Source organism: Phyllostomus discolor, chromosome 6 (genome assembly GCF_004126475.2).
Source record: "Phyllostomus discolor isolate MPI-MPIP mPhyDis1 chromosome 6, mPhyDis1.pri.v3, whole genome shotgun sequence".
NCBI lineage: Eukaryota > Metazoa > Chordata > Mammalia > Chiroptera > Phyllostomidae > Phyllostomus > Phyllostomus discolor.
The window spans coordinates 171,478,496-171,506,401 of NC_040908.2; the positions used below are offsets into that span (position 1 = coordinate 171,478,496).

The following is a 27,906-nucleotide window of genomic DNA, read 5'->3' on the forward strand; positions in this document are numbered from 1 at the left end:
CCGGTGAGACGCCGGCCGAGCGGTGACCTCCTGAAGGTCAATGGTAAGTGTGCACATTCCCGTACAGAAGGGGACGCGGTGACACGTGCCCTTGGGGTCTGCCCAGGAGCCGGCCAGCCACCCTGGAAGTGCCGGAGCCCTGAGCAAGGGGCACACTCAGGGGCGGGGGCGGACGCGGGGTCCCGCCGACACCCAGGGTCTGGCCCCTGTGCAGCTGCCCCCCAGCCCCACTCCGAGGAGGCGCACGAGGGGCAACCTTCCTGCCAGAAGCGCCGAGGCCAAGGGGGCAGACACAGGCAGGCCAGTGTGAGGAGGCGAGAGGAGGGGCGGCTCCACTCCCGCGCCCTGGGGTCCGGAAGGGAGGGCGTGGGCGGTGAGGGAGGCTCCTGTGTGAGAATGCACTGGATGAGAGTCTCCCAAGACCCTTGGGAGACAGGAACGCACAGACCTGAGGAACCAGCATTCTCCACCCGAATAAAGAGGGACGAAGCCACCCTCAGCACACCCCGGTGAAACCCCAGCAAACCAAACACAAGATCCAAGTGACAAAGAGCCTGACGGGGTGACACTCGGCTGGCGGCTGGCGTCACAGCAACTGTGGACTCGGGACCCTGAGACGGGCCACCGCAGCCGCCTGAAAATCCCGCTCCCAGTGGACAGGTCGTCTGGGCACAGAGCAGACAGGGGGCTGTTTTCAGGGACACAAAGCAGAGGGCTCGGGTGTCAGCAAGCCCTGAAGGGGACCCCTCACACGGAGGGGCTCTGTGTGGACACCCTGGGGAGCCAGGAGCTGGGCGCATGTGCCCAGGGACACGACAGTCAGCGGCACCGGCTGTGACCATGGCAGCTCCCATGGGAGACGACAAACACCCACAGGCTCTGCCACCACGGTGGGTCGGGAGGCGGTCGGCAGACCCGGGACCCCGAGGTCCCAGGTCGCCGTCAGGCGGGACGAGTGCCGGGTGGTCTCGGTGAGCAGGGACCACGGGGTTGCGTCACAGCTGCAAAGGGGACCGCTGCGGGGCCCTCGGAGCCGGGAGGAGCCGCCCATTCAGAGGAAATGGTGACACAGAGACACAGCAGAGGTGTTGCTAGACTTGGTAAGAGGGCTGGGGGAGGCCTCCGGGTGCAAAGCTCCTGTCCACCCAGTGGTGGTTCCTGTAGCCAGCAGGTGGCCATCGGAGGCAAGGAAGGGGCCCTCCCTCAGGGGCTGATGGAGAAGTGGCCCAAGCCCCGTCCCTAAAGCTTTTTCCATTTTATGCCCCCAGCTGGAGGCCAGGTGCAGGTAAGGGCTGAGGACAAGCTCCACCCCAGCCCCAGGGCAGCAAGCAGGTGCCACAGAGTGCAGGCTGGGCTCCACATCTGGACAGGCTGGGACTCTCACGGGACCCCTCCCCAGGTGAGAGCACAACGTTGTCAGGTGCATGTCCTTTATTGCATTTGGTTGGGGACGCACGTGCACATGAACAGCTGTGAAGAGGTGACAGCATGAGGCTACGGGCAGCCACCAGAAGCCTCCTAACTCTTGGTGACATCAATATTTCTTCCATATTATCAGCGAGCCAGTCAAGTAACAGAAATGACAGCACAGGTGATGGCAGCGATGATGACACCAAATATGATGAGGAGGCCCAGGACCAGGGCCGCGATGTTCAGGGACTTGGCGGTGGACGCGTAGCTCTGGGCACCCGTCATGTCCTTCACCATCTTCCGGTCCCTGGACTGGGGGAGGAGAGACGGTCAGGGGGGCCTGGAGCGGAGCTGGGGAGAGCCAGCGGCTGTGACTCAGGTCCTCCCCTGCTGGTCCCCGCCCAGAGCCCTCCCCCTGCCCTTCAGCCAGATCAGGACCCTCCTCTGCCTGTTCCCTGGAGCCTGAGCAGGTCCGGGCCAGGGGGACCCTCCATCAGAGCCCCTCAGCCTCTCCAGGGGTCCCCGGGTCACCTCCTCCCCCTGCCCTTACCCCTCTGCTGGCCACATCACACCAGCGGTCAGGGTCTCTGGGGTTTTCATTTTTCTGGACCAGACGTGAGGTCTGGGCCTGGTGTGTGAAGGACCTGATTTCTCCAACTGGGATGGAAAGGAGAGGCCCCTGGACACGGTGCAGACCCTCCCAAAGGCAGCGTGTCCGTGTAGCCCCCTCGGACTCTCCCAGGGAAGGAGCCCCCACCTGACCCACACCCACACACACTCAGAAAACTGCTCCTGCTACAAGTCCACAGTCCCCAGGGCCCTGTGGGCAGGAGGACCCCTGGGCCCCCCCCCACACACACACCCACCTTCACGGAGTAGGCGAACGCCACGAAGCCCAGGCAGCAGACGTTGAAGAAGACCGTGTTGAACAGGGACCAGACGATGTGGTCGGGCATGGCCGTCTCAGGCTGGATGTTGACCACGGTGGTTGTCACGGGCGCTGAGATCTGTGGAGCCCCCAGCACGGCCACCTCGTGCTCCTCCTTGAGCATCTCGTAGGATGTGGGGACTCCGGCGTGGGGGCCCGTGAAGAAGCGCTGGGAAGTGCGGCTCATGGTGCCTAGACAGAGCGGATTCCTCAGGCCGCGGGGACTCAGTGTGCTCCGTGGGTGCTTCCCCTCCTGGCTACTTTGGGTTTCCCCAAAGTTTCCTTTTCCTGAAGTTTGCGAAACTCAGGATTGGCTGTGCCTCTGGAGGGCCGCCCGGGTTGAGTGTCGGGTTACACAGGCGGGGGGGGGGGGGGGGGGGGGGGGGCAGCCGCCCGGGCCTGGAGGCTTCTGGTCCCTGATGGTGGAGTCAGGCCTGGGCCCTGGTACACTGGTTCCCCATCTGGAGTGTGATGGGCCCCGGGGACATGTCTGAAGTTCAGGGTCACCCTCCTGAAGGGGAGCAGTTTCACTAGGAAGTAAGCTTGTTTTCTTTGATTTAAAATATTAATTCATTTAAAAACAACAATTGTAGCCCTGGCTGGTGTGGCTCAGTGCATTGAGTGCCAACCCTAGAACTGAAGGGTCGCTGGTTCAGTTCCAGGTCAGGGCAAGTGCCTGGGGTGCTGGCCAGGAACGCTGGCTGGGGGTTTGGGACACACAGGCAGACATGACGACCCCCGCCCCAGCGGGCTCCCACTACTCGGTGCCTGGGATCGTGAGGACGCCAGCAGCACCTGCAGCCTCTCCCATGGAAGGGCCATGCCTGCTGTGCAGACCCAGGTGGGTGGCAGGGGGGGCCTGCCAGCACTCACTGGGCAAAGCTGGCCTTTCCGTGCCCTTGAACCCTCCGTGCACAGGACCCTGTCCCCAGCCCTGACCCCTCCCTCTCAGGCCACAGGCGTGCAGACTACCTCCAGTGGGGCCACAGCAACCTGAATGCTTCAGGCAAGTGTCCCGGGAGGGGAGGTGCAGCTGCACCCCCCTCCTGCACCCCGGCGATGGTTGCAGGGCAACCCAGCTGGGATGTGCATCACGTGGCCGGCCACAGCGGTGACAGGGTGACTCCAGGTGCCTCCCTCCCGCCCGTGGGGACTGGCTCCAGCGGCAGCAGGCGTCCCAGGAAGCCGAGACCGACACCCCGGGGCTGTGCCCACGCCGCGCGCCAGGGCCCCCGACTCTGTGCTGGGGCCACGGAGCGGGCCCTCGGTGTTCCCTGCGCCCAGCATGAGGAGGCCAGCCCCAGGGTGCCTGGGGCTGCCCTGCTGACGCCACAGCCCCTCCGAGGCCTCCCCACCCCGCGCTGCCGGCAGCAAATGAGCAGCGCCCCCCACCTTGTGCTGGAGAAGAAGCCCAGACAGGTCCCAGGTGGGGTTTTTGAAGATTTCATTTATTTATTCTTAGAGAGGGGAGGGGAGAGCAAGAGGAAGCCGGATCAGTTGCTTCTCATAGGCGTCCCGACCAGGCTTGACTCTGACGCACAGCCCAGGCTCGTGCCCTGAGCGGGGATCGAACCGGCAACCTTAGGTTTTACCAGTGACACACGACCTAGAGCCGCTGGCTCGGGGCAGACCTGGGACAGCTTTTCACAAGTGCCAGTACCCCCACCCGCACCCCCTCCAGCCACACCATTGACCCCTCCCCCCGTCATGGCCCTGAGGCAGCCTGTTGCTGCCTGGTTTACATGCGATCACCAGGTGGGAGCCCTGGTCCCCCTCCTGTGCTCTGAACCTGACCTGGTTAACCTCTAAGGGCACTGGCCTACCTGGGCCCTCAGCTGCCAGTGCCCAGTGCCCTGGGTCTTCAGGACAGGGAGGGGCCCGGCCCCTGCATTCCCGAAGCCCCGCCCACAAAAGGCTTCAGCTCACAGCCACCCACCTGGGCTGCGGTGCTCACCTGTCTGCAGGTCCCTCTGGAGCCCCACCCACCACCCTGCCCAAGCCTGGGGGCCTGGAGGGGAGAAGGGCCAGTGGCAGCCCTGGTGGGCCCAGGACACTCCAGGACCCCCAGTGGAAGGGGTCCTTTTCCTCCGAACTATCCTGAGGCCTGTGAACTCCCCTAAGCATTTGTGGATGCTCCAGTCCCTACCATAAGGATGGCATTTGGGTCCTTTCTGCCCCTGGGAAGGGACCCTGCAGGCACCTTTCCTACAAAAAGAGAAAGAACAGAACAGACAAGGAAATGCCTGTCCCCTCGGGGAAAGGCCGGTGGCAGGTCCTGGGGGCCACCTGCGTGGGAAGCCCTCTGCTCAGCCACCCCCTCCCACCTTTGTCTAAGCCCTCTGCATGGCCTCTGCTTAGAAAACACAGGTGTTTGCCTTGCAAGAAGAGTCTGGACAGAGGCAGACATGTGACAGACACGGCTGTCCAGGTGTCAGGGAGCCTGGGTCATCCTCTGGGTGGCAGGGTGGGCAGAGACGGCCCCTCACGTGGAACCTACAGGCTTGGCCTGGCCAGTTGGCCCTGGGCCTTGGCAGGGTGGGTGTCAGTGTCTGGGGCCCTTAGGAGGTGTGGGTGAGGGTGGGGGGCCCACAGCTGGGGCCCAGGACACAGGAAGTAAGAGGGAGGCTGGGCGGGCCAGGCTCCCAACCCTCCTGCCCCACTGCTTGTGGGCTGGGTCTGCCAGGGGCCACCTCTTCCTTGGTGCCCGACATCTGGAAGCCTTGAGAGAACCAGGTTCGGGGCTGACTTCCAGCTCAGGGAGCTCATGTCCAGGTTGGGGCTGGGTTTCTCTTCCACCTGAAGAGCAGGGAAACTCGGGGCTGTCTTGCCAGGTGACCTGTGGACTCCTGGAGTCACGCCCCCTGCAGCCTTCTGGGGCTGATGGGGGTATTCAGGGCTGAGGGTGCTCTGGAGCAGGGCCTCTGTGCCTCAAATGCTCCCATCCTGGGTCAGGGCTCAGACCTCTGGGAAGGAGGGACCCCCCACCCTAAACTTACTGCATTCATTGCTCCTAGTGGGAGGCATGTGAAAATCAGGCCTCAGGACAAGCTCTGTTCCTGGAGTTGGTACTCATCTGGTCCCCTCCAGCTGGTCCTGTGACCACCCCCCGCATCTGGGCTCCACTGAGGGGCAGCAGGGCGGAGCAGACAGGGGCTTGCACAGCCTGCTGCCCTGTACTTCCAGGCCATCGCCAAATGCCCCGTCCCACCACAGCTGCCTCCTGGTGTCCACACGTGTCCTCGGTCATGGGACCCTGCTGACCCCCTGGGGGGACAGGCCACAGGGGATGGTTCCTGGGCTGCACCCAGGAGGCACCCAACCCCACCTGGAGCCTGGACGTCAGAGGGGGGCCTGTGACAGCAGAGGAGGGGTGGGCTGTGGGGGCCGGGCTGCCCCTGGGCTGGAGGGGGTCTGTGTGACCACGTGCAGGGGCCCTGCATGGGGACTGGGGAGGGGGCAGGAAGGGGGGCCCATGGGCAGGAGAAAGCCCCAGGACCCACCGCAGCCCCGAAGGAGCCACAAGAGCCATCCTGAGTGAAGGGGCAGGAAGCAGCCGTTACCCTGCAGGCTGCCCTGCACTCTGTTCTCCTGTCAGCTGACACTCGTGGGTTTTTCCGCCTTCTCGTACCCAGTGAAATCACCAGTTTGTAAACCCTAGGAAATAGACACTCCTGAGAAATCAGAACTACCCTGGAAAGGGAGGGGCCTCGAGCTCTGTCCCAGCACCTAAAACCACGCTGCTCAGGGCTCTGCTTCAGGAAGCTTCCAGCTTCATCCCTTGAGACCACACCTGCTCCCCAAAGCCAGAGATGATCAAGGAGGAACACGAGGTGGCCGTGCTGGGAGTGCCCCAGGGCCCAGGACCCGTGGTGTCCACCCTGGTCAACATCCAGACAGAGCCCGCTGTGCACGACCACATCACCTGGTCCCTGCTCAGCTCCATCTACTTCAACTTCTGCTGCCTGGGCTTGGCGGCGTACTACCAGTCCATAAAGGTGGGTGGGTGTGTGTGGGCCCCCAGGGGCCCTCCTGCCCACAGGGCTCTGGGATGGGGAGCCGTTGCACGTGTGTGTGCACATGTGCCTGTACAAGTCACAGAGAGTCTGTACCGGGGACATGGGGGTGGCAGGGTCAGCCCTGGACCCCAGGACTCCAAGTAATTCCCTACTGACCATGCCCGAAATTAGCTCTCTCAGTAAGAATAAAGGGGTTCCCACGCCCTGACCGCCTGTGGGATGTGGCCAGCAGAGGGGCTGCAGGGCAGGGGGAAGAGGTGCCCAGGGAACACTGGAGAGGCTGAGAGGCTCTGAGGGAGGGACCCCCTGGCCCGGACCTGCTCAGGCTCCAGGGAACAGGCAGAGAAGGGTCCTGATGTGGCTGAAGGGCAGGGGGAGGGCTCTGGGCAGGGACCAGCAGGGCAGGACCTGAGTCACAGCCGCTGGCTCTCCCCAGCTTCCACTCCAGGCCCCCCTGACCATCTCTCCTCCCCCAGTCCAGGGACCGGAAGATGGTGGGCGACATGACGGGTGCCCAGAGCTACGCGTCCACCGCCAAGTGCCTGAACGTCTGTGCCCTGATATTGAGCGTCATTCTGTTCATTTTCATTGTAATTCACACGAGGATCTTGGTGTAACTTCAGCACAGTTGTTACGATGTCACGAAGAGTTAGGAGGCTTCTGCTGGCTGCCCATAGCCTGAGGCGGTCACCTCTTCACAGCTGTTCATGCGCACGTGCGTCCCCGACCGAATGCAATAAAGGACATGCACCTGACAACGTTGTGCTCTCACCTGGGGAGGGGTCCCGTGAGAGTCCCAGCCTGCCCCTGAGGCTGAGCCCACCCCACACCCGGTGCCACCTGCTTGCTGCCCTGGCAGTGGGTGGAGCTTGTCCTCAGGCCTTACCTGCACCTGGGCCCCAGCTGGGGCAACAAAGGGAAAAATTAGGGGTGGGGGCCTCTCCTTCCCAGAGGTCTGAGCCCCGACCCAGGATGGGAGCATCTGAGGCACAGAGGCCCTGCTCCAGAGCACCCTCAGCCCTGAACACCCCCATCAGCCCCAGAAGTCAGCAGGGGGCGTGACTCCGGGAGTCCACAGGTCACCTGGCAAGACAGCCCCAGGTTTCCCTGCTCTTCAAGTGGAAGACAAACCCAGCCCCAACCTGGACGAAAGCTCCCTGAGCTGGAAGTCGGCTCCGAACCTGGTTCTCTCAAGGCTTCCAGATGTCGGGCACTAAGGGGTAGCCAGGGCAGACCCAGCCCACAAGCAGCGGGACAGCAGGGTTGGGAGCTGGGCCCGCCCGGACTGCCACTTCCTCCCTGTGCCCAGGGCCCCAGCTGTGGACGCTGCACACCCTCACCCCCACCTCCCTTCTGCCCGCAACCGCAGCGCACTAACGCTCCGGGGCCTGGCCGGCTGGGGACTTGAGGATCAGCCATAGGATCTCAGGCTGTCCCCGGCGGTCCCACGTCTGAGCAGGAGAGGGGTCAGGCCAGGGAAGATGGTCCTGCACAGGGCACGCTGGCAGACCAGCCTCCCTGTGTCCCGAAAACACTGGCATAGACGTGGGGAGGGGCTCCCGGGAGGGGAGGGGAGGGGGAGGAGAGCCCCGCAGGGACACCAGTGAATCCCTCCCCTAGGTCTGGCCCCGCCCACACGCGTGCACCGCCCATTTCTGTTCGCCCGCAGGCTAGGCCCCGCCCCTTCTGGCCCACCTTCGGGTCCCACAACCCTGTGAACCCAGGCTGGAGACCACCCCACCTACCATCCTGGAAACGCCCACCTGGGTGAAGGTGACCCTCGTCCACCCACATTCCAGGCGGAGATGCTGGGGCGGCTCCCAGGACTCGGGGCTGTGGGCTGAGCCGTGGGGAGCCCAACGGACGGCACTCGGCCCCTTCGGACGGGCCTGCACTGCGCCTGCGTGAAGCCGCAGGCGCCCGCGCAATTTCCCCAAAGCTCCGGAGCGCGGCTGGTCTGCGGGCCGCCCCAGAAGGTGTCCGGCCTAGCGGCGCCTTTGTCCCAAGTCGCCGCCGCTCAGACGCGGGCCGCTGCAGTGCTGGGTGCACCTCCTGACCGGTGCCCCGTAGAAGACGTACTACCAACCCCGGGGGGAGGGGGAGGGACGGGGTCGCAGTCACGTGAGGGCGCCCCTCCCTTGTCCTCCCTTGTCCTTCCCTGGGCCTGACCCCCTCCTGCTCAGTCGTGGGACCCCTGGGGAAGGGGCGCCCTCCTGATAGGCAAGGCCTATGGCAGGCACAGCACAGCCCTCTTTGGGCCGCGGTCTCGGGGCTCCACACGGGCTGGAACAGGGTGTGGGGGGAAGGGGGCCAGGGTCAGGATCTTCCTAGTGTGTGTGCGCCAGGACCCAACAAGACCACAGGGGGGAGAGGGGCTGCCCCCCAGGCCACAGCTAGCAGGACTGACCTCACCCCACAGCTGGAGCCCAGACAAACCCAGGTCCCCAAAGGGCAAGGTTCATGGGGAGACAGGTTCACCCCCCACACACCAGCCTGTGGCCCCCCGACTTCCCCAGCCTCTCCGTGGTGGCTGCAGGGTCTGCAGGCAAGGAACGGGTCAAGCTGAGGACAGCCCCAGGCCCCATGTGCATCAGGGGCCCTGGAAAAAACTCCCACCCCACGCCTGGGGGTCCCCAGAGGCTGGGGGGCCCTTCCCAGGCACTGGCAGAGGCTCCAGCCAGCAGGCCCAGCCTGTTTGGTGGGAGGATTTGGTCCTTCCTCTCAGGGTTTCTGTCCCTCAGGGCTGCCTGCTCCGTCCCTCCCTGGTGCCAGCACACCTGTGCTGCTGTCCCCTGAGGGGGAGCACAGACAGAGCTGCGGGCTGGGGGAAGCACAGTCATGGCGGGACCACCCAGGAGGGGCTGTGGGGCCGGGCTCCACCCTGCACGGGACCTGCAACCACCATGGCCTCCCAGGGCACCAGTCTGTAGCACTCACCCCTGTCCCAGCCAGCCTGGGGTCAGGGAGGCTTGTCCTCAGGGCCCAGGGTGAACGGGACCCAGCCCCCCTCAGATCAGGGCTCAGATACTGGGAAGGACCAAGCCCCTCCCTGGGGCCCTGTCCCAGCTGCTGCTCCCAGCGGGAGACCAGAAACCAAGGACATCTGAGAAAGAGCTGGGCCCCCCTCAGAGCAGCAAGCAGGTGGGCCAGGGTGTGGGTGGTGGGCTCAGTCTCAGGGGCAGGCTGGGCACTCAGCAGGGGCAGCGGCCCAGGAAATATCGGCATCATCACATCCAAGGGCACTTTATTGGGTTCAGTGGGGACAGCTTCGTCCGTGCACAGCGCTGTGTGGAGGGGTGGGCGGCGGGGGCAGGGCCGGGAGGGGTGGGGAGGACGTGGTGCCCCGGCCAAGGGCAGCACCTAGGAGCCTCCGAGGTTTTGCCTGGCCTGCATTGTTGAATATCTGAGTATCGGCAATACCACCAACACCAGAAGAACAATGGATCCTATGGTCCCAAGGATGCCCAGGACCAGGGCCGCGATGTTCAGGGACTTGGCGGTGGACGCGTAGCTCTGGGCCCCAATCATGTCCTTCACCATCTTCCGGTCCCTGGACTGGGGGAGGAGAGACGGTCAGGGGGGCCTGGAGTGGAGCTGGGGAGAGCCAGCGGCTGTGACTCAGGTCCTGCCCTGCTGGTCCCTGCCCAGAGCCCTCCCCCTGCCCTTCAGCCACATCAGGACCCTCCTCTGCCTGTTCCCTGGAGCCTGAGCAGGTCCGGGCCAGGGGGTCCCTCCGTCAGAGCCCCTCAGCCTCTCCAGGTTTCCCGGGGCACCTCCTCCCCCTGCCCTGGCCCTTCTGCTGGCCACATCCCACCAGCGGTCAGCATCTCTGAGGATCTTTTCCTCTTTCAGGACCAGACATGAGGTCTGGGCCTGGTGTGTGAAGGACCTGATTTCTCCAACTGGGATGGAAAGGAGAGGCCCCTGGACATGGTGCAGACCCTCCCAAAGGCAGCGTGTCCGTGTAGCCCCCTCGGACTCTCCCAGGGAAGGAGCCCCCACCTGACCCACACCCACATTAATTGAGAAAACTTGTCTGGTCTGAAGTCTCAGTATCAAGGGGCACTGGGGCAGCAGGACCCCTGGGGGCCCACACGCACCCACCTTCACGGAGTAGGCGAAGGCCACGAAGCCCAGGCAGCAGTAGTTGAAGAAGAGCGTGTTGAACAGGGACCAGACGATGTGGTCGGGCACGGTGGTCTCAGGCTGGATGTTGACCACGGTGGACACCACGGGTGGTGGGCCCTGGGGAGTCCCCCAGTTCGCCATCTCCTGGTCCCTCTTGATCATCTCTGGATCTGGGGAGCCGGTGAGGTCTCAAGTGAAATAGGTAGAAGCTTCCTGAAGCAGAGCCCAGAGCAGGGTGGTTTTATGTGCAGGGACAGAGCTCGGGGCCCCTCCCTCTCCGGGGTAGTTCTGATTTCTCAGGAGTGTCTATTTCCTGCAGTTTGTGCATTGGTAAATGGGGTGGTGCCCGGGAGTATTGAGGAAAGGAGTGTCTGATAGACGTTTATGGGCCCCATTCTCCAGGGTGGACCCAGCGTCGCTCTGCCCCAGGTCCCGCAAGGGGCCCCTCCCAGGTGAACAAACAGGGGCCCTGGGTGGCATCTTCTTGGGGACATCTGCTGAGCATGTACTTAATCACGCTGAGCCCAGCCTGTCCTGTCAGCCACGCGGGGTTGGTTCCTCCTCCCCGAGGTTCCCGGTCAACTTCTCTGACCCACTGCTCCCACCAGGCTGCGGCCCGTCGTCCTGTCCTCACCGCTCCAGACACCGCAGCTCTGCCAGCTCCCTGGGCTGCCCCGGCCACTGCCCCGCGGCTGGTGTCACTCTGGCCGGTGTCGTTGGTGCAGAGACAGCTTAGTGTGCCCGGCACGGCCAGGGTCTCCCGGGAGGGGCTGGTGCTTTTTGGGTCTCGCTGGAGAACTGTTTTCCCGCGTCCAGAGCAGGGACCCAGCCTTCCGTGGCGTCTCCTGGCCTGCTGGCAGTGCTTCAGGGCCCCTCGGTGACGCCGGGCCTCGCCCCTGCAGCGTGAGTGACGCTCCGCTCTCCCACACAGGTGCTGGCTGACGTGTGCAGCGACAGCTGAGCGCCACACGGAGCGCGAGTCCACAGCTCTGCCAAACTCCCTGCCTGTTCCCGCCAGGGGTCTGCAGCGCCGACGGGCGGACCCCCGGCGCTGTCGCCTGTGAGGGGAGACCGTTTGGCTTCCTCTTTACACACTTGCCCGGCTCAGCGGCCACACTCGGGCCTCCTTCCCGGGGAGGTGCCGGGGGCCCCCCGAGTCCTCGCCCTCCCAGCGTCTCCCACAGACTCCCAACTGCCCTCGGCCTGGCAGGGGCCCCTTCCTCTTTCCGAGCAGCTGAGCCAGCTTCCTGAGGACAGACCATGAGTTTCCGGGGATGCTTGTCCGGCGTCTGTTGGCATGACCCCACGCATCTGCATTTGTTAACGGGGTAACGTGTGAGCGCTCCTTGGGAAGGAGCTTGTGGTTCTGGGAGGAAGGAGGAACACAATTTACTGCCGGGAATGGAGGGGCCAGAGGGATGAGGCCCCCAGCTCACCCTACCCACCCCCGCCCCCCAGCTGGCTCCCCCTCAGCCCGCTCTCTCTCAGGTCCTCTGTGCGTCCACTTGGCCTCCTCGCGTCACAAGGCCAAACAACAGCCCACCTGGATCGCACACCCCTGATGCTGAGTCCACAGTCCTGGCCACCACCTTACCCAGCACAGCTCCACGATATTCCCCAGGCCCCGCCACCCCAGGGCCCGGTCCAGACGGGGGGACAGCCCCTGTGCCCAAGCCTCCTGGGATTACTCCAACCAGCCCATCCCCAGCGACTTCCCCAACCTGCCTGTCCTTCCCTTCCTCCTGCCCCCCAGCCCAGCCGGCCCCACCTTCCCCTGGCCGTGGCCCTGCGGGACCCGCCAGGCCCTCCTTTCCAGGGCTCTGGGAGTGACACTGAACTTGTGGCTCGGTGGCAGTGACTTCTGTGTCCTCACTCGGTCACCTTCAGGCATGAAGATCAGGCACAAAGCGTGCCTTTGGCGCAGAGCTGACGGCGCAGGTGCAGGCCCCCTGGGGGATGGATGCGGCCCTGCGGCACGGAGGGGCCGTGTGGAGGCAGAGCCAGCCGGGGCCCTCGCTGGCCCCCACCCCCCGCCAGCCCAAGCAAGTGCTGCCGACCGCACACGGCACACGGCACACAATTGGAAATTATTTTGAAACACGAACCTTGTGCATTGGACTCGATCACATCTCCTGCTGCTCTGGGTGCAGGAAGCTTCCCGTGTGCCCTGAGCAGTGCGGGCGGCCCCGGGGCTGAAGGAAAGCAGATCCCAGTCAATTCCTCCAGACAAAAGGCCTCCAGGGCCGGCCCGACCTTGCCGGCAGCAGGGACCGGCTCCACGGCAGGCAGTTTTCCCCGGACGGACAGACGGGGCTGGGGTGGGGGACTGGAGGTGGTGCTCAGGCCCTAATGGGGCAGAGCTCCCCTCGCCTTCCCGCCGCTCCCCTCCTGCTGTGCGGCCGGCCCCTAACAGCCCCCAGACTGGTCCTGGGTCCACGGCCAGGGGGTGGGGACCCCTGCTCCAGGACTTCTGGGGGACACGGTGTCAATTGTCGAACACCGAGGTGACCTCCGAGTAAGCGGCCAAACGAGGCAGCAACCGGTATTATGGGATGGATCGGGCAGCTGATGAATGAAAACATTATGTTGTTCTCCACACTTTGTGTGTTCGAGGGATTTCTCTGAGTTTTAAACTTATAATTTGTCTTCTTTTCCCTCACTCTGAGTAAACACTCCCTTTTACACCAACTTTGTTTCTGTGAGTTTGTGCTCTCTTCTGCAGAGAGCGAAGGACGAGGTAAGCTTGGCCCCCCCACACACCCCCGGGCCCCCCGGGGCCAACTGGGACAGACTGGAACCTGCCCTGGCCTGCCTCCCGCCTGGGCGATGGGGCTGGGCGGCGGCCCGGAGTCCAAGGTCAGCAACACCAGGGAGGAGCCCTGGCAAGTGGTTGTAACCGTGGAGCTCAGTAGGCCTGCGGGTCACGGGGGAGGGGCACCCGGGTTGGTGGGGGGCGGAACCCCGGAGTAACTGTGCTGGGCTGTGGAGAGGATCGGGATGAAGGGCGGGGCCCAGGAGGGGGGTTGGGGACAGGACGCAGGCGCGTGACTGAGCGGGCTCCGCGGCAGGGTGCGCCAGAGGGCGGGGTTGGGGGCGTGGCGGGCACGTCCGCGTCCACGCGCTTCCCGGAGAGCCGTTTTGCTTTCCCTGAGTCCCGGGGTTGGTGGCTTCGGGGCAGAGAGCGCGCTTGCCCTGGGGATGGTGGCCCCCCTGGTGCGTGGGCCTTCCTGTGGCAGCCCCGGTGACAGTGACAGACAAATCGAGCCCACGTGTGGGGAGTCTAACAAGGAGAAGAGAAGAGGACCCATAGATACGGGGAGAGGGGCAGGGTTGGGGGCCGCTGAGAAAGGTGAGGGGACGGGGAGCACTGGTCGGGTGACAAACAGTCTCGGGGTGTCAGGCGCAGCCCAGGGAACACAGTCAGTCCCACGGGCACCAAGGGTGGTGTCGCGTGGGCACTGGGTCTCCGGGGGTGATCGCTCAGTTCTGCCCATCACACTGGGGTGCGCGCCTGAGGCCAATCCAACGTCGTCTGTCAACTCCAGTGCAGAAAACAAAGGACCTTTTCCCTCAAGGAGCTGAGAGCCAAAGAACCTGGGCTCCAGTTCTGCGTTCAAGTCCAGAAAGTTGCAGGAGTGGGAAGGGAAACAAGCCCAAAGGAGGGCAAAACAGAACTTTGTCCGGGAAAGCAAAGGAGCTGTTTCCGATCAAAGGCCCACATGACTCCCGGCTGTGGGCTGGGCGGGCTGGCAGGCTGAGGGTGGCTGGGCCTGGAGTGGGTGCCTGCCCTGGGGACCCGCGCAGACAAGGACCAGGCCTTGGAGATGTGCTGGTCCCTGGCAGTGGAGCTTTGCTTTGACGATCAAACAAGGTTGTTTGCTTCCACATCTTTCCCCAGGTCTTCAGAGGCTGCTCCTGGAGGGACCCGGGAGAGGCCCCCAGTTCCCCTATCCCTTTCTGCCTGGCCTTCCCCTCGTGGCCTGGGGGTGGTGAGGCCCCCGACTGAAGGCGGCTGGGCCCAGAGCCTCTCCTGGAAAAAGGCCCAGCGTGGCCCTGGCCCGTGTGGTGCAGTTTGTTGGAATTTCCGGTCAGGGCACCTGGGCAGGTTGTAGGCTCCACGTCCTCTCGGGGCTTGGGTGGGAAGGCAGCAACCAGTGTCTGTCTGTCTGTCTCTCTCTGTGTCTCTGTCTCTCTCTCTCTCTCTGCAAACGCACTGAACAAACGTTCTCGAGTGCTGATAAGGAAATGGAAAGACCCAGGGTCTCTGGGTGAGTAAGATGTTTGCAGTGAAAGGTAAGGTGCCTGTCCTTAGACCTGGCAGACCTTTCATTGCAGGGCCGTGCCCCTCCTGGCCCCGGGCCCTGGGACGCTCCCTTCCCCTCTCTGGTCTCACTGAGGAAGGCAGGACAGCGGAAGAGGGACGGTGAGACAGACAGTCCAAGGAGCACTTTGCAGCTATCGAGGTAATGCCATCTCCCCTCCAGCAAGGACACTTAGGAGCAAATGGTTGGCCCTTCCCCCCAACCACAGGGCCAACAGCTCCCACCGCCCACTCCGGGAGACAGAGAGCAGAAATCTAATCAGTGCCATTTGCTGCCCAGGCCCACCACACAGGAAGTGCAGGGAGTCATCTCATGCTGGCACATCAGCATAGAGATGGCGAGTCTGCCATTGCCACCCTGCCTGAGCCTCCTCTGACCCCCAGCCTTCATTTTCTCCGTTGATATTCTATGCACTTACTTTACCAGAGAGGGGGAGGGAGGGAGAGAAACATCACACCCAGCTGGGGACCCAGCCTGCAGCCCAGGCCTGAGCCCTGACTGGGAATCAAACTGGCGGCTGTTGGGTTCGCAGGCCGGGGCTCAACCCACGGAGCCACAGCAGCCAGGGCTAAACGCCCAGCCTTTAAAAACCCTCACGACAGAGTTCTGATCAGCCTGCTTGGTCCCTCCAACACGCCCAGCTAGGCCCTTCCTCCGGGGCTGATGCAGAAGTGGCCCCAAGTCCCCGTCCCCAGAGCAGGGCCTGGAAGTGGGCCCAGTCCTTGGAGGAGACTCCACGCCCCAACCAGGTGGGTCCCCCAGTCCCCGCAGGAGAGCCAGACTCTGAGGAGGCTCCCAGCACAGCCTCACCCCAAGGTGCTCGCCCCCAGCAGCAGTGCCGCCCGCCCCTGGAGACCACCAGCCCCTGCAGGGTGGGTGCGGGGTGCCTACAGAGCGGCGCTCACAGCGCAGCCCTCGAGCCCGGCCACGCTGCGGGGCCAGGGCACTCAGCTCCCGGTGCTCACAGGAAGTCAGGACGGGGCTGACCCCCGAGGGGAGGGATGGCCGGTGCCCAGAGCGAGGCAGCTGCCCCCGGGACTGGGGCACGCGCTCTCAGGGGACATGGGAGCCCATCTGGTGGGGGTCACAGGTTAGCCGTGAGTGAGGTGCTACTTTTGTGGCCTGTGCGCCTCTCTGTCAGGGTGTCCCATTTCCCAGGAGGACGGGCTCCAGGTGCCCCACACAGACTCCCGAGCCCCAGGCTACAGCCAGCGGAAATGCTGGGACGTGACTCATCAGACTTTGTTTCTGAAATCGCCTGGTCCTGCCAGGAAAAGATTCCAGGAAGGAGGGGAGCCGGGCTGGAGGCTGTGGCCCCAGGACGCCCAGGGAGGGGGCGGCTTTCAGGGCGGGTGGGGTCAGGGACACGCAGGTTCAGGAAGGTCACCAGGGGGGCTCTGCTCCCCACAGCCAGGCAGGGTCCTGGCAGCAGGGGACACCCTCCTAGGCCCCCTGCTGGGGAGAGCAAGGACAGGTGGGGAGCGCAGGCCTGACTCAGCCACTCACACAGCTGGCCCTGAAAGTGTGGGAGCCACCCTGCCCGGCCCCTCCCGGACCTGCCCCAGGTTGCCTGTGGCCACCAGAGCTGAGAAGGGACCCGAGGGGCAGAGGGCGCCTGGTGCTGTCTCCTCTGGGGCAGATCTCTCAGCTGCCCCACCCCTAGCACCCAGTCCTGGGGCAGGGGCAGTGAGCAGCACCCCCTGAGGAGCACAGGGCCGCCCCCAAGTCCTGCTGACAGTTCTGAAGCCCCTCTGTGTGTCCCCACCCCCCACCCTGAGCACTCCTGACCCCTGACCCCAGGGTGTGCATGCCTGGCCCACCCCTGGCGTGTGCTCCTAGTGGTACCGGGTCCCCGTGGGCCTCGGCAGCTCCCTGGTCGCCCCTCACCACCCTGCCATCTAGCCCCTGTGCAGACCTGCTTTTTCCTTACGATGCCACCTGGTGACCTCCCAGAGCCTGGACTCCACAGGAGGAAGAGCCGGCCTCCAGCTCCTTGACCGGCCCAAGTTTGCTGTGACAGGGTGCTCCTGTGAGGACGTTCACAGGAGCGCCGGCCCTAGGCCCGCGGCCCATGGAGGCTCCGAGTTCCATGAACGCCCCAGGCTCACCCCTCCTTTCTGGCCACGGGTCCTCAGGAATTCATGGCAGAAAGGCTCCAGACCTGCTGTGCAGGGACCCGGGGCTGGGGTCAGGCTGAGGGAGAGCCCGCCCCCACGCAGCCCCGGGGGGCGAGCAGGCCTGGAGGCAGTAAGAGGAATGGGAGGCGGTAGGGAGGACCCCCACACTGCAGGGCCACCAAGTGCAGCGCCAACAAGGCAGGGGAAGGCAGGAGGGAGGGTTGGTGTCCCCGCTCTGCCTCGCCTGGCAATCTCTCAGGGGGTGAGGAGGGCAAGGGGCAGGGTCCTGGCAGGCTGCACCCAGGAGGCACCCAACCTCACCCAGAGCCTGGACATCGTGCAGGAGGCCTGTGACAGCGGAGGAGAGGTGGGCTGTGGGGGTGGGGCTCCCCCCCAGCTGGAGGGGGTCCGTGTGACTGCTCGCAGGGGCCCTGCCTGGGGACAGTGAGACCTGCAAAGCCCTGGGCCTGGGGAGGGGGCAGGGGTGCGTGTCCAAGTTGGGAAAGGTCCCCAGGGCCCACCAGAGCTCTGTTGGCTGAGAAACGTCCAAACTTGTAGGAATTTTTGTGTTTACTCGAGCCAAACAGCAGTTGCCTAGAGGCAAAATCTCAAATGACGGAAGAAGTGCTCAGGGAAGCGGCAGTCCTTACCCACAACAACCAAAATGGGCGGCGTAAGGGGTTTGGCTACCTGAATTCCGCTGGTGACAGATCCGGCGGGAGAAAGCGACTCAGGCGGGGAACCTGTGGGGCCGGGTGTAAAAGGTGCAGCGACAGACGTGACTTCTTGCATGTGAGTGGGGGCAGGGGAGTCACCAGCTAACGGCTAACAGGACAACAGCAATGCGGAGGGGGTCTCAGGGGTCGGTGCCCTGCCTCTGCTTGGCTAGGCCCAGCAAAAGGAAACCTGACATTCCAGAGATGTGTCAGCACAGAAGCCAAAAATAACAGACAGGCCCCCCCCCCGTAAGAAAAAGATGGACCTTTGTCGTGGAAAAACACCAGCCTGGGGCGGGAGGACCCGGCGGGGCGCTGCAGGGTTCACTGTGTGACCAGTCCCTCCAAGCGCCCGGGGAGGGGGCAAGTCCCGCCTCAGGCAAGGACAGGAAACCAAGACCACGTGCCTTCCTCCCCCCACCTTCCAGGCTGATGGGTCACTCAGTCATGTGTCCCACCCACCTGAGACACAGCCAGATCGCCAGCCTTGAAAACTCCAGGGAACAGACACTCCTGAGAAACCAGAACTACCCCGGAGAGGCAGCCCCCAGCCCAGCGCTCACCCAGCACCTAAAACCTCCCTGCTCAGGGCTCGGCTTCAGGAAGCTTCCAGCTTCTTCACCTGAGACCCCGCCTGCTCCCCGAAGCCAGAGATGACCAAGGAGGAACACGAGGTGGCCGTGCTGGGAGCGCCCCAGGGATCAAGACCTGTGATGTCCACCGTGGTCAACATCCAGCCTGAGACGGCCGTGCCCGACCACATCGTCTGGTCCCTGTTCAACACGCTCTTCTTCAACGTCTGCTGCCTGGGCTTCGTGGCGTTCACCTACTCCGTGAAGGTGGGTGCGTGTGTGGGCCCCCAGGGGTCCTCCTGCCCACAGGGCCCCTGGGACTGGGGAGCCGTTGCACGTGTGTGTGCACATGTGTGTACGTGTGTGCAGGTGTGTGGGTACAGATCAGGATGAGTCTGTACCGGGTGCGTGGGGGTGGCAGGGTCAGCCTTTTTCACCAGGTCTCCAAGCAATCCCCTCCTGATCATCTCAGAGATTAGCTCTCCCAGAAAGAACAAAGGCACTCCCACACCCTGACCACTGGTGAGGTGAGGGGAAGGGAAGGAGGAGCCCCAGGGACCCCAGGAGAGGCTGAGGGGCTCTGAGGGAGGCACCCCCTGGCCCGGACCTGCTCAGGCTCCAGGGAACAGGCAGAGGAGGGTCCTGATGTGGCTGAAGGGCAGGGGGAGGGCTCTGGGCAGGGACCAGCAGGGCAGGACCTGAGTCACAGCCGCTGGCTCTCCCCAGCTCCACTCCAGGCCCCCCTGACCGTCTCCCCTCCCCCAGTCCAGGGACCGGAAGATGGTGAAGGACGTGATTGGGGCCCAGAGCTACGCATCCACCGCCAAGTGCCTGAACATTGCGGCCCTGGTCCTGGGCCTCCTCGGGACCATAGGATTCATCGTCCTTCTGGTGTTTCTGGTGCCGGCAGTCTATCATGCAGTAGGGCAGAGCATGTGGGGCCGCAGAGGCTACTAGTCCCTGCCCAGGGCAGAGGGACCACCCCTCCCGGCCCTGCCCCCACCCCTCCCACCCTGCCCCCGCCGCCCACCCCTCCTCGCAGCGCTGTGCTCCCTCGTGGCTGTCCCCACTGAACCCAATAAAGTGCCCTTGGATGTGACGATGCCGCCGCCTCTGTCGTGCGTGGAATCTAGGGAACTAACTGAGCTAGCACGAGATAAGGCCAGACTCTCGGAGAGCAGGCTGCCGGCTGCGGGGGGCGGTCCCGGGGTGGGCAGAGGCGGAAGGGGGCGGGAGGGTGGCGAATGGTTAGGGAGGAACACAGAGAAAACGAACTGTCGAAAACAGACTTCGGTGAAGCACAAATGAAGGATGGGAGGAAGGCCGGCCCCGCTCCCCGTCCGTCCTCATCCAGCGGGGGACTCCCCCAAGCCAGGCCGCAGGCGCTCTCACCCCTGACCCAGGGTGGTGTCGGGACACCTCCGACCCTCGTTTGGGTGGGCGCAGCCGAGCGCGGGCTGAGAGGCAGGCTCGCTCCGGGGCTGCCAGCGAGGCCTCTGCGACAACCAGGAGGGCCCTGCGTGGGGCCAGCGACACGCACAGAGCCGGACCGTCCGATTTAACGGGACGCCGAGGGCATTTCAGAGGGAGCCGACCGTGACCTCAGCCGTGACCTGCGGCCACACCCAGAACCCGTGCGCCTGCGAGCACAAGGCCAGGACCCGAGGCGGGGCTGGACTCCAGAAGCGGAGGGTCTTCGGTCCGGGCGGGTCCCAGGCGGACGCCGGGACACCGGAGGGCCACGCCGCGAAGCCCTGCGGCGATGACACGCCCGCGTCCGTTCCCACCCCCTTAACACCCCGAAGCTCATCCGGTGAGCAGGCAGCGCTGGACACTCCGGGCCTCCCAGCTTCTCGGCGCTGCCTGCTCCGGCCGGGAGACTTCCCCAGCTCTGGACCCTGCTCCTGTGAGATTTGCCCTTTCAGAGCATCCGGCACATAACATGGATTCCTTCACCCTTGGCAAGCTCTGGGCTGGGACAGGCCTGTGTGGGACGCAGATTAACAGCAGGGGCCGCGAGTTTAATGACTTGGTGCCTCCTGCGCACCCCCGAGAGGCCCAGAGCACCGGCAGTCCCAGGGAGGTCCCAGCCGCCACCCTGACCGGCAGCGCCAGGGAGGCGCACAGCGCGACTGGCGGGCGCGGGGGCGGGCACTGGAGGCCAGCTGTGGGAAGTGACCACGGAAAGCCCAGGAAACAAGGGCTGTCAGCCCCAGCGACCGCCTCGTCTTCTGCACTGACAGCGGCTCCGGGGAACAGAGGCCGCCGCTCCCTGGTCCGGGCAGAGACTCCCTGAAAGTGTCAAGATTTCTACTTGGGGCGTTTCCACTTCCTTTCAGAGCTCCTGGCTTTTCAACAACAACTAGCCTAAAATAATCCTTTTGTTAAAGACCCGTACTTCCTAGTGAAACTGCTCCCCTTCAGGAGGGTGACCCTGCACTGCAGACACGTCCCCGGGGCCCATCGCGCCGCAGACAAAGAGGAGGGACCAGGGTACCAGGGCCCAGGCCCCACTCCAGTGGCCAGACAGGAAGCCCCCAGGCCCGGGCGGTGCCCTCCCCCGGTGCGTGTGTAACCCGACACTCAACCCGGGCGGCCCTCCAGAGGCACAGCCAATCCTGAGTTTCGCAAACCTCAGGAAAAGGAAACTTTGGGGAAACCGAAAGTAGCCAGGAGGGGAAGCACCCACGGAGCACACTGAGTCCCCGCGGCCTGAGGAATCCGCTCTGTCTAGGCACCATGAGCCGCACTTCCCAGCGCTTCTTCACGGGCCCCCACGCCGGAGTCCCCCCATCCTACGAGATGCTCAAGGAGGAGCACGAGGTGGCCGTGCTGGGGGCTCCGCAGATCTCAGTGCCCGTGACAACCACCGTGGTCAACATCCAGCCTGAGACCGCCGTGCCCGACCACATCGTCTGGTCCCTGTTCAACACGCTCTTCTTCAACGTCTGCTGCCTGGGCTTCGTGGCCTTCGCCTACTCCGTGAAGGTGGGTGTGGGGGGGGGGCCCAGGGGTCCTCCTGCCCACAGGGCCCCAGGGACTGGGGAGCCGTTGCACGTGTGTATGCACATGTGCCTGTACAAGTCACAGAGAGTCTGTACCGGGGACATGGGGGTGGCAGGGTCAGCCTTGGTCCCCAGGACTCCAAGTAATTCCCTACTGACTCACACGTAATCCCAGGGCTCTGTCAGAAAGGACAAAGGGACTCCCACACCCCGACCCCTGGTTGGATGTGGCCAGCAGAGGGCCCAGGACAGGGGCAGGAGGTGGCCTGAGACCCTGGAGAGGCTGAGGGGTTCTGAGGGAGGGACCCCCTGGCCCGGACCTGCTCAGGCTCCAGGGAACAGGCAGAGGAGGGTCCTGATCTGGCTGAAGGGCAGGGGGAGGGCTCTGGGCAGGGACCAGCAGGGCAGGACCTGAGTCACAGCCGCTGGCTCTCCCCAGCTCCACTCCGGGCCCCCCTGACCGTCTCCCCTCCCCCAGTCCAGGGACCGGAAGATGGTGGGCGACGTGATTGGGGCCCGGAGCTACGCGTCCACCGCCAAGTGCCTGAACGTGTGTGCCCTGGTCCTGGGCCTCCTCGGGACCATAGGATCCATCGTCCTTCTGGTGTTTCTGGTGCCGGCAGTCTATCAAGCAATAGCGCAGGCCGCAAGCAGCCACCCAGGCTACTAGTGGCTGCCCACGGCTGGTGAACCTCCTCCTCCCCACCCACTGGCCTTGGGCCTCCCTGTTAAATATGCTGGAATCATCCCTGCCATCACCATTTCCGTCATTTTGATAGGGGACTTTAAAGTTGGAAAATTTTAGTTTAAGGTAAAAAGTTATGGGCCTAGTGAGTCATGCATATGTTAAAGCTTCCGTTTCAGAGCCTACAGATCAGTAAGGCCCGTCCTGGCTCCTGGGAAAGCAGCCGACCTCCTGGGGCCCCGCTGAAGAGCACCGCCTGGGGCCAAGTGGGGGCACCCGGGCCTTTGTGTTTCAGGGAGGGGCAGACGACCACCCGCCCCTGGGAACAGCTAACTGCCCAGGACAGGAACGTTGCAGTTTCTTTTACCCAATCCACCTTGACTTTCAACCCCTCACCACATCTTGTGTATTCCCTGCTATAAACACCTTGGCCTGGAAAGAAAAGACAAGACGGTCTGTTAGGGTGCGAACCCGCCCTCTTCTCAGACGGCCGACCCTCTGAATAAAGTGCCCGTAAAGAATTCAGTCGCTGTCATTGCTTATTTGGTTTGGCGGTGTCAGGCAGCCCGAACGCCGGTGTCTTTCCCGGTTTCAATTTGACTGGCTCGCTGATGATAGGGAAGAAATATTGATGTCACCAAGAGTTAGGAGGCGTCTGGTGGCTGCCCATAGCCTGAGGCGGTCACCTCTTCACAGCTGTTCATGCGCACGTGCGTCCCCGACCGAATGCAATAAAGGACATGCACCTGACAACGTTGTGCTCTCACCTGGGGAGGGGTCCCGTGAGAGTCCCAGCCTGCCCCTGAGGCTGAGCCCACCCCACACATGGTCCCACCTGCTTGCTGCCCTGGCAGTGGGGTGGAGCTTGTCCTCAGGCCTTACCTGCACCTGGGCCCCAGCTGGGGCAACAATGGGGTGGGGTCCCTCCTTCCCAGAGGTCTGAGCCCTGACCCAGGATGGGAGCATCTGAGGCATGCAGGCCCTGGTCCAGAATGCCCTCGGCCCGCATCAGCTCCAGAAGGCTGCAGGGGGCGTGACTCTGGGAGTCCACAGGTCCACCTGGCAAGACAGCCCCGGGTTTCCCTGCTCTTCAGGTGGAACACAAACCCAGACCTTAGCTGAAAACAGCGTGGTTAGCTCAGTGGATTGAGTGCAGGTCTAAAAGCAGAGAGTCACCAGTTTGATTCCCAGTCACGGTACATGCCTGGGTTGCAGGCCAGGGACCCGGTGAGGGGCGAAAAAGAGACACATACACGTTGGTGTTTATCCCTCACCCTTTTCTCCCCTCTAACATCTTTTGAAAATGATCACTTCCCAGCCTTTTGGGTAAGATGAAGTGTAATATCTGTTCTTATCAGTTTAAAATACTAAAAGGATAAGCTCTTTACCAGTTCCTCAAGGCTTCCAGATGTCCGACTGAGTGCCCCAGGGCAGACCCAGCCCACAAGCAGTGGGGCAGGAGGGTTGGGAGCCTGGCCCGCCCAGCCTCCCTCTTACTTCCTGTGTCCTGGGCCCCAGCTGTGGGCCCCCCACCCTCACCCACACCTCCTAAGGGCCCCAGACACCGACACCCATCCTGCTAAGGCCCAGGGCCAACTGGCCAGGCCAAGCCTGTAGGTTCCACGTGAGGGGTCATCTCTGCCCACCCTGCCACCCAGAGGGTGACCCAGGCTCCCTGACACCTGGACTGCAGTGACTGTCATGTGTCTGCCTCTGTCCAGACTCTTCTTGCAAGGCAAACACCTGTGTTTTCTAAGCAGAGGCCATGCAGAGGGCTTAGATAAAGGTGGGAGGGGGTGGCTGAGCAGAGGGCTTCCCACGCAGGTGGCCCCCAGGACCTGCCACCGGCCTTTCCCCGAGGGGACAGGCATTTCCTTGTCTGTTCTGTTCTTTCTCTTTTTGTAGGAAAGGTGCCTGCAGGGTCCCTTCCCAGGGGCAGAAAGGACCCAAATGCCATCCTTATGGTAGGGACTGGAGCATCCACAAATGCTTAGGGGAGTTCCCGGGCCTCAGGACAGTTCGGAGGAAAAGGACCCCTTCCACTGGGGGTCCTGGAGTGTCCTGGGCCCACCAGGGCTGCCACTGGCCCTTCTCCCCTCCAGGCCCCCAGGCTTGGGCAGGGTGGTGGGTGGGGCTCCAGAGGGACCTGCAGACAGGTGAGCACCGCAGCCCAGGTGGGTGGCTGTGAGCTGAAGCCTTTTGTGGGCGGGGCTTCGGGAATGCAGGGGCCGGGCCCCTCCCTGTCCTGAAGACCCAGGGCACTGGGCACTGGCAGCTATGGGCCCAGGTAGGCCAGTGTCCTTAGAGGTTAAACCAGGTCAGGTTCAGAGCACAGGAGGGGGACCAGGGCTCCCACCTGGTGATCGCATGTAAACCAGGCAGCAACAGGCTGCCTCAGGGCCATGACGGGGGGAGGGGTCAATGGTGTGGCTGGAGGGGGTGCGGATGGGGGTACTGGCACTTGTGAAAGGCTGTCCCAGGTATGCCCCGAGCCAGCGGCTCTAGGTCGTGTGTCACTGGTAAAACCTAAGGTTGCCGGTTCGATCCCCGCTCAGGGCACGAGCCTGGGCTGTGCGTCAGAGTCAAGCCTGGTCGGGACGCCTATGAGAAGCAACTGATCCGGCTTCCTCTTGCTCTCCCCTCCCCTCTCTAAGAATAAATAAATGAAATCTTCAAAAACCCCACCTGGGACCTGTCTGGGCTTCTTCTCCAGCACAAGGTGGGGGGCGCTGCTCATTTGCTGCTGGCAGCGCGGGGTGGGGAGGCCTGGGAGGGGCTGTGGCGTCAGCAGGGCAGCCCCAGGCACCCTGGGGCTGGCCTCCTCATGCTGGGCGCAGGGAACACCGAGGGCCCGCTCCGTGGCCCCAGCACAGAGTCGGGGGCCCTGGCGCGCAGCGTGGGCACAGCCCCGGGGCGTCGGTCTCGGCTCCCTGGGACGCCTGCTGCCGCTGGAGCCAGTCCCCACGGGCGGGAGGGAGGCACCTGGAGTCACCCTGTCACCGCTGTGGCCGGCCACGTGATGCACATCCCAGCTGGGTTGCCCTGCAACCATCGCCGGGGTGCAGGAGGGGGGTGCAGCTGCACCTCCCCTCCCGGGACACTTGCCTGAAGCATTCAGGTTGCTGTGGCCCCACTGGAGGTAGTCTGCACGCCTGTGGCCTGAGAGGGAGGGGTCAGGGCTGGGGACAGGGTCCTGTGCACGGAGGGTTCAAGGGCACAGAAAGGCCAGCTTTGCCCAGTGAGTGCTGGCAGGCCCCCCTTGCTACCCACCTGGGTCTGCACAGCAGGCATGGCCCTTCCATGGGAGAGGCTGCAGGTGCTGCTGGCGTCCTCAGGATCCCAGGTGTTGGGAACAGGAAAATTTAGAACTAAATGTGACCTTAGTAAACAGAAACCGCATTGTAGCTAAAAGGAACTAACAAGGGAGACAGAGTGCAAAGTGTCGTTCAGCAAACGTCCTGTGTCGTGCAGATATCCCCCCTGGGGCTGCTAGATAAGCAATGCTTTGTTTAGTTTTAAAAATTTGAATTTTACCCTGTTCCCTCTCGCGGTCTCTGTAAGCAAATAGCTAACTGCCACATCAGCTCCCGTGAAACGCTTGCTTGCTTGCTCGCGCCAAAACCCCTATATGAGAACCTGACTGTGAGCGCTCGGGGCGACACTCTCATCTGGAGCCCCTGTGGGTACCCTGTCTCGGGACACTTTGAGAGGTCGCCCCTGTGCAGGTTAAACTTGGCCAATAAAGCAACGTCTTTGATACCCTGAAAGTCTCCCACATTTGTTCTCGAGTTTGCTGAATGCAACACCAGGCACCGAGTAGTGGGAGCCCGCCGGGGGTGGGGGTGTCATGTCTGCCTGTGTCTCCCAAACTCCCAGCCATTGCCCCGGCCACAGCCCAGGCACTTGTCCTGACCTGGAACTGAACCAGTGACCCTTCGGTTCTCAGGTTGCTGCTCAATCCACTGAGCCACAGCAGCCAGGGATACAATTGTTGTTTTTAAGTGAATTAATATTTTAAAATTAAAACAAGAAGCATACTTGCTAGTGAAAGCGCTGCTGCCCTTCAGGAGAGTGACTCCCACTCTGGACAATCATCCCCATCACACTGCAGAGGAGGAACCAGTGTGCCTGGGGCAAGGCCTGTCTGCAGTGTGGAGACACAAAGTCCCCCTCCCCCAGGCCCTCAGCCTCCCCCGCCCCCCCCCATCTGCGTAACCTGACACTCCACTAAGGCGGTCCTCCTGGGGCACAGCCAATCCTCAATTTCCAAGCAGCTACAAGAGGAAACTTTGGAGAAATCGAAAGTACCAAAGAGAGGAAGCACCCACTGAACTCTCATCTTTCCCGGGTCCGGAGGAATCCGCTCTGTCTAGGGACCATGAGCGGCACTTCCCAGCACTTCTTCACTGGCCCCCACGCCCAGGTCCCCCCATCCTACGATGTGGTCAAGGAGGAGCACGAGGTGGCCGTGCTGGGGGCTCCGCAGATCTCAGCGCCCGTGACAACCACCGTGGTCAACATCCAGCCTGAGACCGCCGTGCCCGACCACATCGTCTGGTCCCTGTTCAACACGGTCTTCTTCAACGTCTGCTGCCTGGGCGTCGTGGCGTTCGCCTACTCCGTGAAGGTGGGTGGGTGTGTGGGCCCCCAGGGGTCCTCCTGCCCACAGGGCCCTGGGGACTGGGGAGCCCTTGCACGTGTGTGTGCACATGTGCCTGTACAAGTCACAGAGAGTCTGTACCGGGGACATGGGGGTGGCAGGGTCAGCCCTGGTCCCCAGGACTCCAAGTAATTCCCTACTGACCATGCCAGAAATTAGCTCTCTCAGTAAGAATAAAGGGGTTCCCACGCCCTCACCCCTGGTGGGATGTGGCCAGCAGAGGGGCCAGGGCAGTGAGAGGAGGTGCCCCGGGGACCCCTGGAGAGGCTGAGGGGCTCTGAGGGAGGGACCTCCTGGCCCTGACCTGTTCAGGCTCCAGGGAACAGGCAGAGGAGGGTCCTGATGTGGCTGAAGGGCAGGGGGAGGGCTCTGGGCAGGGACCAGCAGGGCAGGACCTGAGTCACAGCCGCTGGCTCTCCCGGCTCCACTCCAGGCCCCCCTGACCATCTCTCCTCCCCCAGGCCAGGGACCGGAAGATGGTGGGCGACGTGATTGGGGCCCAGAGCTACGCGTCCACCGCCAAGTCCCTGAACATCGCAGCCCTGGTCCTAGGCATCCTTGGGACCATAGGATCCATTGTTCTTCTGTTGGTGGTGTTGCCGGCATTCTATCGTGTAATAGCACAGGGCATGCAGGGTGGAGGAGGCTATTAGTTATCATCTCCGTCATGGTAATTTTCATCATTGACTGGCTCGCTGATGATATGGAAGAAATATTGATGTCACCAAGAGTTAGGAGGCTTCTGGTGGCTGCTGATACCCTGTGGCTGTCACCTCTTCACAGCTGTTCATGCTGTGCGTCCCCGACCGAATGCAATAAAGGACATGCACCTGACAACGTTGTGCTCTCACCTGGGGAGGGGTCCCGTGAGAGTCCCAGCCTGTCCCTGAGGCTGAGCCCACACCACACATGGTCCCACCTGCTTGCTGCCCTGGCAGTGGGTGGAGCTTGTCCTCAGGCCTTACCTGCACCTGGCCCCCAGCTGTGGGCAAGAAATGGAAAGTGTTAGGGGTGGGGGTCCCTCCTTCCCAGAGGTCTGAGCCCTAATGCAATATGGGAGCATTTGATGCATGCAGGCCCTGGTCCAGAATGCCCTCGGCCCGCATCAGCTCCAGAAGGCTGCAGGGGGCGTGACTCTGGGAGTCCACAGGCCACCTGGCAAGACAGCCCCGGGTTTCCCTGCTCTTCAGGTGGAACACAAACCCAGACCTTAGCTGAAAACAGCGTGGTTAGCTCAGTGGATTGAGTGCAGGTCTAAAAGCAGAGAGTCACCAGTTTGATTCCCAGTCACGGTACATGCCTGGGTTGCAGGCCAGGGACCCGGTGAGGGGCGAAAAAGAGACACAT

At 63.3% G+C, this 27,906-nt stretch overlaps 3 protein-coding genes and 1 long non-coding RNA gene across 10 annotated transcripts; 3 read left to right on the plus strand and 1 right to left on the minus strand.

Moving 5' to 3' along the window:
- Positions 1-1,416: 1,416 nt before the first annotated feature.
- LOC114499176 (interferon-induced transmembrane protein 3-like) lies at positions 1,417-10,764 on the minus strand. Of its 3 annotated transcripts, XM_036029936.1 has the most exons (3): positions 10,459-10,764; positions 9,838-9,909; positions 1,417-1,650 (listed from the first exon to the last, which is right to left on the minus strand). In XM_036029936.1, the coding sequence occupies exons 1-3, from the start codon at positions 10,642-10,644 to the stop codon at positions 1,567-1,569; spliced, it is 342 nt and encodes a 113-aa protein (XP_035885829.1). In that variant the 5' UTR covers positions 10,645-10,764; the 3' UTR covers positions 1,417-1,566. The 3 variants fall into 3 exon arrangements, with proteins under 3 accessions (XP_035885829.1, XP_028370913.1, XP_028370910.2); XM_028515112.2 differs by lacking the exons at positions 9,838-9,909; positions 10,459-10,764 and adding an exon at positions 2,277-2,674 and having other exon boundaries at positions 1,417-1,722; XM_028515109.2 differs by lacking the exon at positions 1,417-1,650 and having other exon boundaries at positions 9,582-9,909; positions 10,459-10,708.
- LOC118501424 lies at positions 5,829-19,577 on the plus strand. Its single transcript, XR_004904079.1, has 4 exons — positions 5,829-6,168; positions 15,139-15,145; positions 17,698-17,699; positions 19,564-19,577. It is a non-coding gene; the product is annotated as an uncharacterized LOC118501424 (long non-coding RNA).
- On the plus strand, positions 18,276-19,203 carry LOC114499595 (interferon-induced transmembrane protein 1-like). The gene is made up of 2 exons (XM_028515905.2): positions 18,276-18,476; positions 18,975-19,203. Exons 1-2 carry the CDS (start codon positions 18,291-18,293, stop codon positions 19,164-19,166), a joined length of 378 nt encoding a protein of 125 aa, XP_028371706.1. The 5' UTR covers positions 18,276-18,290; the 3' UTR covers positions 19,167-19,203.
- Positions 19,578-20,808: 1,231 nt separating the features above from the next.
- On the plus strand, positions 20,809-27,268 carry LOC114499967 (interferon-induced transmembrane protein 3-like). Of its 5 annotated transcripts, none has more exons than XM_036029934.1 (3): positions 20,809-21,020; positions 26,350-26,526; positions 27,021-27,268. In XM_036029934.1, exons 1-3 carry the CDS (start codon positions 20,949-20,951, stop codon positions 27,210-27,212), a joined length of 441 nt encoding a protein of 146 aa, XP_035885827.1. In that variant the 5' UTR covers positions 20,809-20,948; the 3' UTR covers positions 27,213-27,268. The 5 variants fall into 5 exon arrangements, with proteins under 5 accessions (XP_035885827.1, XP_035885828.1, XP_035885826.1 ...); XM_036029933.1 differs by lacking the exon at positions 26,350-26,526 and adding an exon at positions 21,693-21,819 and having other exon boundaries at positions 20,835-21,197; positions 27,145-27,268; XM_036029935.1 differs by lacking the exon at positions 26,350-26,526 and having other exon boundaries at positions 20,809-21,197.
- Positions 27,269-27,906: the final 638 nt, after the last annotated feature.